General features: G+C 38.5%; 1 protein-coding gene across 1 annotated transcript; it reads left to right on the forward strand.

Moving 5' to 3' along the window:
• The first annotated feature begins 5,230 nt into the window (after nt 1-5,230).
• On the forward strand, nt 5,231-9,772 carry LOC108667846. The gene is made up of 2 exons (XM_018154938.2): nt 5,231-7,232; nt 8,042-9,772. Exons 1-2 carry the CDS (start codon nt 6,707-6,709, stop codon nt 8,275-8,277), a joined length of 762 nt encoding a protein of 253 aa, XP_018010427.1. The 5' UTR covers nt 5,231-6,706; the 3' UTR covers nt 8,278-9,772.
• The last annotated feature ends 1,544 nt before the right edge of the window (nt 9,773-11,316 follow it).

Here is an 11,316-nt window from a genome sequence, read left to right on the forward strand (position 1 = left end):
TTCAATATCATCAATGGGATTAAATTGCAACACATTTGTTTTATTGAATAAGCTAAAGTGTATATTTTCATTAGAAATTTCGGATCACTCGTGCGAGATAATGAATCAGACAAAAACTTTTTGCAACATTCGGCATAAATAAAAAAATATAAAACGCCAGTTTAAGATGAATGGCATAAATTCCAGCAACAAATGTGAATATTTTGTTGATGTTTTTAAAGTTCATCATACCGACATGAGTGCAATTGATCAACCCGGGCCCCAGACACGCAGTTAGACGCCCCATGGACGAGAGCTTCACGGAGCTTGCATACGAAACTCTCATTATTCGACAAGGGCTGCCACCCTTCGCTAAAAATTCGTGGGTCTCATCAACGGCTGATTTATTTACGAACGCAATACGTGAGGCGCATCAAAGATCAAGGATCGGGTACAATATTCGCGGCGTACGCAAGGGTGAATAACGCGAACGCTAAGATGGATAAGAGTCATGAATATCGACCTTTATAGCATGGGAACGATGAGGGATAATTTCAGCTAATTCAGACTATTGTACCTCAAAATTATATCTGATTCATTGAAAGCCTTCATGAATATTTGTAGGAACAAATTCAATGAAAACTCGCGATTATCACAAGTCCAAAAAAATTGTTATATTAAAGATTATATCTTGAATTATTCGTACGCCAAATTGTTGACGTACGAGTTACAAGAACGATCTTCTTGTGTATATATCAATAAATTACGTATACTGAGGTGTAACTTTCCTCTAGGTCTAGAGTGGCCGGAAGGGATTTAAATAATTTTATCCATTAATTATTCAAATTACAGGAGCGCTTGTTGGGGCGCTCAGTCATATGATGTTTAGGACCGTAGCAATGTTGTGAATACTTTTAGAATTACTTTTCCATTTCCAAAAAATATTCAGAAAATTGATGTCACCGAAAGATAAGAACTTATTTAAAGTGTAATTTTATCTGCGTAAACATCGGAATATACTTTATGTATAATGTAATTTAATTTAATTAAATAAACAAATTATAAGGCGCCCTAAATTATCGCAACCAACTGCATCCACCAGACTGAAATATTAACAACCTACAACGTTAAGCGATAATAAATTAAACACATTAGTAACACGTCCTTGACATCCCTCTTTGTGTTCAAGTTTCTTCAGTTAAAATATTAAGGTTTCAGTAACTTACAAATAAATTAATTCCTGTTTAAGATCGTCTCTAACCTTCTGCGATCACGTCAAGGGTTCGTAATAATCTTGCCTATAGGTGCCATGTGTGCCTGCCAGAGGCGCGGTGTTGTGGGGTGCCGCTAAAGTGCTCATCATTGTTGTCTCGCAGCAATCCCCTTTCTTGTCCAAGCGTGGAATAGGTGGGGACGGTCGAGTGTGCTCCCTCTTCCAGGCTTTATTGGTTCCAGCTCTCTGGGGGGTGAAGAACTCGGTGCGAACAATGGACGGCCGATCTATAGCACTCCCATGTGGCACCTACTAATTCTGCCTCTCGTGTAGTTCTATAGAAGAAAAGGTTAGTGATTCCTATGATATCATTGTTCTTAATCAGGTTATAAATAAATTTGACTGATGCTAACACTGAAAGACAGTTGTCGGTATCTCTTGATTATAATGTTTGGCTCTTAAAAATACTAAATTTTCGATTTAGTACCTATAACATTTATTAATCAATAGAGAATTCTAAATTTTTGCTCGAATAAATTCAATGCTTCAAGTGAAGTAAAGAATACCAGATGGTTCATTAAAGTCAGGGTAAGCGGCTATCAATTTGAATAAAACGCAGAGCTCTGCTCTGTTTGCCCCTAATACGATGAGATGTGCCGTATGGAAGTCGTTCAGCACCATCAGAGAAAAAAGCACTACCGCTCTCCTCCCCGGTGCTGAAAAACGCTAGGGCGCAGCACGCGATCACTCTGTTCAATTACGAGGCACAAGTAATCGATGACGCCACAACATAAGCCATGGTTGTAATCACACCGCCGATTATTGGATTCATCACTTGGCATCGGAATTCGGTTCGCCGATAAACCTAAATTATTTTCGGTTATCAGAGAAATTGGCCGTAGATACGAGGCAAAAATTTATGTACAACTCCGTACTTTGTTTTTCCTTTGGTCAAAGTATTTTGGGATATATTTTGCATTATCTGAGGTGGTAAACATTTGAATGGAAAAAGTCTATAGTCAAATTATCAAAATTTATTTCCGATGCAATATAGTGATGGATAAAACAATAGGGACTCTATCATGTGCCAGCTGTGCGTGATTAAATTATTATTCAGCATCTGTCGGCCAAGTTATTGGATTTAAATTTGGGCGGGAAAGCTTTGAGACGGGAAACATTTTCCGCTTTCTAAACTGATGGAAATATAACATGAACAGTGTCATTTTCCAGCTAAGCTATTCTTTAAAAGTTAAATTTTGAAACGAATAAATCTCAATATATTTAGGCTGCGTTCTCCGTGTCTGTAAAAATTAATCTCAGTCAAAACTCATTTTTCTTGTGATGGATGAGAATGTCAGAGCCGTGATTTTGCCTGAACCCGTTGGTGCGCGAGGAGAGCTACTACTTGAAGACAATTTACGACCGACCTTGAGGCAGGAGATGTTTTTTCGGGGTCGAGCGCTGGTGTGGGGGCGACAGCGACGCAGTGCTTAGGGGCGCCGCCCCCTCCCAGCTGCGATCGATGAGCTGCAAACGCGGTCACCAGGTCGTGGCTTACTGACACTCCTTACTGAGCTGTCAGCTGGTGGCTGAGCTGACTATTGAGCAGCAGTCAGCTGGTGGCTGAGCTGACTACTGAGCAGCAGTCAGCTGGTGGCTGAGCTGACTACTGTGCAGCAGTCAGCTGATAGTTGTGTGCCGAGCATCAGTCAGTTTATTATTTAGTTGAAAAATGTCATAATTAATAAATCATTTTCCAAAAGATTATACAGGTAAATAGCATGAAAAATGATATAAATAATGCAACAAATTAGCATTATACTCATATTCATTTGATATACAAAACGAGTTTCAGCAGAAAAAGAATGGATCTGAGAAACGTGGTAGCGCTCTGAGGGGGGTGCGGCTGGGCGAAGTAGCACTTTATTGTTTTGTTTACAGAGCCTGAGTGGAAAAGTTTCGATGGAACCAGAAGTGATGGCGGACTTTAACTCCTAGAAGTTAGCCGCAGATGGGAGATGCGACGGTCCAAGACTACAGAAATTTTTGTCACCGTCCTAGAAACAAATAAAAATTATAGGAATGATATCTGCTGACGTAGATCCAGCGGAGGCGGATAGAGCAAACAATCTCGGTCGGTATTGGACATTTTCCTAGGCTTATGGTGCTCCAGATTTTTATGCCTTCTTTAACGGCTTGGCTGGAATCGCGGAAATTATTTGGGTAAACACAAGGGAGCTTCCGAGGAGCAATATACGAGGGGGTCGCTCCCTCCACATCCGTCAACTGGTGACGGCAGTGCAGCTATGCACTCGCACGAAGATATTCAGACGCTCCGCAAACTCTTGGAAGGACTGGCGCGGTGATGAAACTGAACCTCGTAGAAAGAAGTTTATTACCGAAATGTTCAGATAAATTCATAAATGTTCTAAAGGATGAAAGAAATTCGCCATTGTTGAAAAATATCTTGTGCGGGTATAGGCAAACAAGCAGCACACGCAATACACTTTCCTTAGTAGTCAGTGTATTTGCTCGAACCGTGAGCGAGAAATTTATCGGCATCAGGAGCCAATATTTTTGAGCAGAGTAAAACTGAATACCCATAGTCAACCATATTTTCTCTCACTTTGATGAATGAACATGTACATGTTCATTCATCAAACTGAGGAAAGCGAATACAAGTATACGATTAATAGGCATCCTCATTTCACGAGCGAACAACATAACTTGAATCATTTCCGCTATAACCAGTGTATAATAGACTGAAGAATCGACACTTCAACACATATATTCAACTGTAATTTTGCCTGGTGACTTGCCCTCGCAGCAGACAGCATCACCACGTCAACTATCAACTGACAATCTTCGCTGAGCAAACTATCACTCAGAGGATTGAGGGAGCGTTTGTCCAAATACTGGTGCACTTTTAGCCTTGTGTGTGTTGTCCTGGCCCAGTTTGGTCCGGCCTAAGGGCGTATCAGTGATACTTGCACAAAGTGTGTCACTATTTAAAAAATATGACCCATTCATTTACCTGGATATACTTAAATATAAGTGAGCAAAAGATAAAACAACTCCTGAGACTCGGAGTGCGATAATAGTATCCACTTCGTTCTCCTTACAAGGTTAAATACTGAAGCATGGTTGAAAAAGTTTTAGCAAATATTTTTTGAAGTTATATTATGATTATTCCTGTAGTGGATAACGTTTTATTTGTTATATTTATTATTAACAGAGGCAGCATAATACGGGAATAGAAGTTAATAAGTTTCCCATTGGAATGTTTACACGGTGAATATATTATTTTGTTAAATTTCATGAGTAATCAGCATTAGGTTAATAAACTCCAATTTGACTAAAAATTCAATACAAATGCAGAAGAAACCTTGAAAGACGTTGCTGATACTATCATGAGAGTGATTCGTTTTAGTCTTGCGTGCTCATTCAAAAAATTTTATGAAATAACGCATACAATTCGGTGTTAGTTTCTTCGTCATCATTTCTGTATCAACTTAGAGCAAGTTAGAGTTTCTAGGTGTGGGTTTTATGAACATCGTGGCAATTTCATCACGAATATGGTGGTATTGACGCTTTTCGGATTCATCATACTTTCATAAATACGGTAGGGGGGTAGTCGAGGTTATACATCTCCGTCAGTTTCGCATCAATGGAACCTGTTAGGACACCGCACCGCACTTCTTTTGGAGGTTTGTCAGACCATCCATCTTACGTCAGAGCTCTGACGTACACATTGCTCGCTCCCTCTTCTCGCCTTAATCTTCCTGCTCTGATTACAATTTCTCCCCTCTCTATCATGCCGCCCTCATTCCGATACTCCCCCTAGCCCTCTTCTTGATATATACATTCAGGCACACCACACATTGTGCTAGTTTCCTCGCATGGTGCTGGAACGCAGCGACGGCGGCGACCTCAGCCGCCCCATAACGAGGGACGCGTGGCGTCGGCACGGCGCAGTCTGGCTGCTCAGTTGCTGGACTGCCTGCGTGTGATGCACATCTCGCGATGGCACCAGCCCTGTCATTGTCTCTCCACAGCTGTGCAAGATTTCATCGTTGCTTCTTGTTCAAACTAGACTTTTATATTGAATAATATTTAAACCATAATGCCTCCGACAAAAGTAACACTCATTAGCTAAGTCTCCGATGAACAATCACTAGATCGTGTGAAGATTTACCACGTGCTTAGGATAATGTTGAGTGAGTCATGCGGTCACGTTTATGTTACGAGTTCCAGCCGCTGTAGTGCAGACTAATGAGTCTTCTTTGATTGGGTTTCTCTGAGTGAAGGTCGTTCGTATCTATTACCTCCGTGTCAGTTGTTATTAATAATAACTAACGCACTGAATCATCTGGTAAAAATATGAGCGAGTCATTATGTAAATAAATAAAGTATGGTACTATATTCTCTACTGATCTCTCTGGAAATTTCGGTCTATAATATATTGATAGCAACTGCCTCTCACAATATATTATATTAATAGCAACTGCCTCTCACTATTTTTACTGTGTTTTTTTTGGGCAGTCTCATGGAAATAATGACCATAGATTTTTATATAAAACATGAACGAACTTTACTAAATGCTATAAAATTACTCCATTTTCACATAGGAAGAAAGAAGCTATTTCAGTAACTTTTCCTCCTATGACGATAGAGTAAATGTTGCATGAGTGCTGCTGATCAGTCACAATGAATTCCAGATACTTCAACGCTGGTTCCAATATCCGTAGAGTTGATCATAACTTCCTATAATGAATAAATATAATCATACATACATCATAATTATACAATTATAGATTATGCGAATAAATTATAATAAAACAACTTCACAGAGATTTAACTGCATATTTAAAAACCATAAAATTCCCTCATATCAATTAGTGAGACTTTACCTTCATGTTAATTAACTTTTTGCATTATTGTGTGTCAACCTGACTCAGTTTGGCAATTAAAACGCACCGAGCAATGCTATGTCTGTTCTCTGCTCATGCTGTGTATAAGAAAGGCATGTATTATTATGATAATATTGCCCAATAATTTTTTTGTGAGGTGCCTGGAACCACAAAAGTCTAAAAGTATTGTATATGTACATTACAGTGATCATTATTCCCGGCGAACTGCAGAACCGCTATATGATTGGTGTTTTGTGGTCATGCAGCGATTGATGGATGTACGATTATAAATTTCATCATAAATTCCTTCCTTCCTACGCATACAAAACTCGGGCAAGAATAATTTAAAAGAAACAAAAAACGATTCTATAATTTCGAAAATATCAACTTTAAAAATGTGAGTTGTTAAATCATGTGCAACAATTATGAATTTTTTTTTTCAAATTAATGAACAGTGATACCGAAGTTCTCCTAAATTATCATTGAAGATGCACGAGACACACCAAAGAATATAAAACATTTGAAATAAACAATTCTCTCTCAAGTTTGATCCACTGTAAGCACGGACAAGTTTGCGCGGCGCGGTGATGACAGAAGCAAGGAGATGAAACTGCGAGGTTGGAGCGTAGCCACCTCGTGGACGGTGACGGTGTTGTGGTGCGTGGTGAGTGTTGGGGTGTCCATAACCTCCTTGGTGGCTCTAGCTTTACCCACGTGGTTCATCAGGCCTAATCCACCTGCTGCATCCTTCGGGGTGTGGTGGTGGAGTGGACCTGGCCGTATCCAGTGGGTAGATGAAACAAAATATGAAATCCCCCCACCCGCGCAACATCAAGATCATTGGCTGCAGGAACTGGCTTTGCCGTACGTTGTTTCCGCCCAAGATAATTTGCATGAATCTGAGATGTCCAGTGATCCATACCGTGTTGCGGTGACGGACAACTTCTTCCAAGTGCGGTGGAGCATCACTGGAGGTGCGAGTATCTGGATCATCGTCGGGGCGCTGTACGGCGGCGCCGCTGTGGTTCTCGCCAGCACGGGGCTGGCTGGACCTCTCATGATCCCGATCCTCAAGCCCAAAGCCCGCAGCTCCTTCACGAGGCTACTGAGCAACATGCAGGCAGCCGCTGGTAAATCATTCTTAAATGATTTATACCTGACTAATCGAATCATTTGAGTGAAAAACTAATCTTTCGCTATAATACTTCTATGTATCCCAAAACTTTTCTTTTGAATCAGGCCGACATAAACTCACATTTTGTTCGATCGAGGTACAGTCATTGAAAAATCTGTTGGAAAAACTCACTATTTTACAACACTTCTCTTTAACTTCACTTCTTGTTGTTTGTTTGTCTGTCTGTCTGTCTGCTGCAAATCTTATAATCGACATTTAACACACTTCCACCTGTCCAATCTATCTGAAATTTGGCACACTTGCGTAAAGTTGGAGACAATGCATGAATCAATTGACAGAATAAATAATTTTATAAATTAAATTTTTGTCACTATTAAAAAAATTAAAAATAATTTCGTTTGCTACAAATCTTATAATCCATATATGACACAATTTGACCTGTCCAATCGATCTGAAATTTTGCACAATTGCATAAAGTCAGAGACAATGCATGAATCAGTGGACAGAATAGACAATTTTGATAATTTACAAAATTTTGATATCATAAAAAAATTTTGAAAAATAATTTTTTTCAATATTTGTAAATAAAATTAGAAATTCATTGTACATGTGGACACTGTACTGAACAATGGACACTGGATTGTTTGGAAGTGTTGTCTTTAAAAAGAATTTTTAAACGCATATTATTCAATCTGAGATTAGGTTAAGTTAGACCACGTCCTGATATACATCCTCCCTGTTCAAAAGCGAAATTGTATCTAAAAAACTACTATTACGAATCTCATCTGGTTTTGTTTCGTTCAGTGAGCGTTCAGCTGCTGAGTTTGGTGCTGTACCCCCTGGGGCTGGGCTCAGAGTTTGCCCGGCAAGTGTGTGGGGAAGAACACACCACCATCTACAGCTGCGGGGACTGCTCCCTGGGATACGGATACTTCCTGGCGATTGTGTCAACTACCGTAGCCGCCTACTGCCCCGTCCTCGCCAGACTAATAACATACCGGGACTATTCGCCTTACTGGTCCTCCGTCAACTACTTATAGTACTCTTCACGCTAGGGGTATACTCATGGTAGCGCATGCGGTCGTTTACCGCTGTTGTATTACTAGGCAGAGACATCATACTCTACTCGTCCTTTAACAAACTCTTAACTTATCATCCATGTTGCATACTAATAATTGATTATTTGTTGCTGGAGAATGCCCACGATCGCTTTACATTGCCACTTTTACATTTCCATCTGTTTAATATGGGCAAAAAAATTATTTTCTTATTTTGAATGTCTTCCTTCAGTGAATTAATTAGGATGTCACCAATGTGATCATATTGCACTAGATCAAATTTTTTATTATTGGTGTACGTGAAGAGTATGAAAATTGTGCCGTTGTAATATGCGTATCTCGCTGACAAAAATAAAACACTTAATTAAACTACTAGTAAATTTTAACATATCTATTTCAAAAAGCTCGTGCGTTGGATTATATAAATTTCTAGCTATTCGTAAGATGTAACTTGTTAATTTCAAGCTTTCAATATTGGAAGAATTCGCTTTCCATGACCTGACTTGCCTGCTGAAATTTCGCGTATACGATAATAAAAGATACGAAGAGCTCAGTGATTAAATAAATGTTTTTTATTGGGATTATTCCAAAAAAAGCTAACAAGAGCAAAACGATTAGCACAAAAGGTTTCAAAAAAATCTTCATCATTAACATTTCGTGCATGAACTAAGATGTCATACATAACAATCTCGTCTCTTCCGATTGGCGTTTCTGAAAAAGCTTATTTGCACAGAAAATGTCAATTGAACGCACGTACATTACCGAACTATTTTAAATTAACGACGGATAGTTCGCCGAATGAACTATATTAAACGTACTGTTTGTTAGAAGCGGATAGATACGCGTAAGTATTTTCATAAGATGATAATTTGAAAAATCGGTCAATTTTGATTTGTACACTTTCCTTCCAGTTTTTCTCGCTTGCAGTTCAATCGAGCCAAATGAAGAAAGGTTGAAAAACCCTAAAAATTTTTATTTATATAATGCAGCCAAAGCATTTCTCCCGATTATTTAATGTGTTGATCAGGCTACGTAAATTATAACTTGTGATGTAAATAATGTACCTAAAAATTTGTATGACGTAAGTGTTTAAAGTTGCGTGTCCAGTTAAATGTTCTACATGCGACGTTTAGTTTTTTGTTCGCCGCGATAAAGTCTATGTAAATGACACATGCACATGATTGCCGTTATTTTGTTCGTCGCAGTTGGAAATTTTTTTAAGTGTCACTTTTGGGCACTCATTTTCAATAATTTTTATTGGATAGTGTAGAAACTAGCATCTTGACTGTTGTAACCGTGAAAAAATGTTTGAATTTGTTTTGATACGTTAATAACGATCGTTTCCGTGCCCACAGCATAGCTCTTCTTCAAAGTTAGACGAGCAAATTTTTATCGGAGAATGGTTGTGTCTAGCGATTATCAGTATCATTTATTACTATTATCGTATTTCTTTTTCATATAAGCAATGTTTTCTGTATTTTATGAGTTTTATTTTCCATGTTAGGAAAACCTGACAAAATATGCAAATTGTTTCCCTTAAGTACGGTAGCAAGCGGACTGAAGCAGTAGGTATACGCAACTTTAGTTTCGTAAGTTGTTGCTCATTAGATGAAAATTAGATGTTCGTTCAATTTACAACATCACAACAGTACGAAAATCTGTCTGAACACAATCATAGACGATTTATTTAACTTCAAATTGAACCTAAATATAGACTAAACGAACCAAATATATGTTTGCATCTGAAGCGTTCTGTGTTCTCCGTATAGTAACAAAATATAGGCTACACAAATAAATTCTATAAGCTTAGTAGATTAGTATAAATAATTCCAAATCCATAAACACCCCGAAATTAACAATGTCTTCGATACACAAATTATCAAATCTTCAAAAAGAAATGTTGAGTGATTAAGGTTTCTTTACAAAACGAGTAGGTATCCTTTTAAATAGAATTCTAAATACACCCTGTAGGGTTCTCTAAACAATTACGCCTCCCTTTGAAATTCACTTTAATCGGACTTCATCTCTGAATTGTTACCTTCTAATACCTACCAACATTTTACGAGCTAAATCATAAATGGACGAGTTAAGTTTGTTGACCAACGATAGGCTTATCAGGTTATCTTACATTATGGCAAAGAAGTTAATGGAAGTTCTTTAACGCAGACTGAGATAATCAGTTGTGGCATAGGAGTCGGTGGTGGTGGTCGTTTATAAAATAGGCGGACTGCAGTTAGAACTTTGAACTATCTCCTAGCTGGACAGCTGATGCGTATGTTGTTTGATAACGTGGTCACGTGACTGAGTAATTAGTGACGCGGAGTTGCAAGGCGTTTTGATTGACATGCAAAGAAGTTACGTTTAAATCTAATAATATCATTGAAACAGTCTAATATGAACAGCCAGAATAAATCAATTAATTATTTGTATGAGATGGTATATATGAATTTCTTAAATTTGACCATAGCATTCACTGTCATCGAGAATTACTCAAGTTAAAAGTTTTTTGTAATTTAGCCTTGCTAAATATTCTTAGAAATTAATTCCCACACTCATACAATGTACCTATTTTGCCAGACATTAAGTAAGAACAAAAAATCAAATTAGAAAAGTTCATTATTTAAAAATACCTCACTACTGTTACCAGTTACTACACTACGACGACTCAACGACTACGGTTCTAAGCACCGTACTGGCGTACTAAGTTACTAACGGCACGGCAGCAAGCTTAGCTAGTAGTAGAACTTTACAAGTAGGTACCCTGAACTTCAGGAATCAGCAGTGGCTGACCACTGAAGTACAGTAAACAGTAGAGTGTATACGTATACCCTAAAAGCCTGAATCCCTAATGCCCTTGACCCTCGTTGTACCTACTTAGTACTTGGTTCTGCTGTCAGTGCTCTGCATAACTTCATAAGCTCTTAGGCCCAACGGTCATCAATCATCATTGTGGTTGTCCTGTGGTTTTTGGTGGACTCTGTGTGGGTGTGGACATCCGGTAAAGAAGAAGTTGTAGCTACT

This window comes from Hyalella azteca, unplaced genomic scaffold, assembly GCF_000764305.2.
Source record: "Hyalella azteca isolate HAZT.00-mixed unplaced genomic scaffold, Hazt_2.0.2 contig11203, whole genome shotgun sequence".
Lineage (NCBI taxonomy): Eukaryota > Metazoa > Arthropoda > Malacostraca > Amphipoda > Hyalellidae > Hyalella > Hyalella azteca.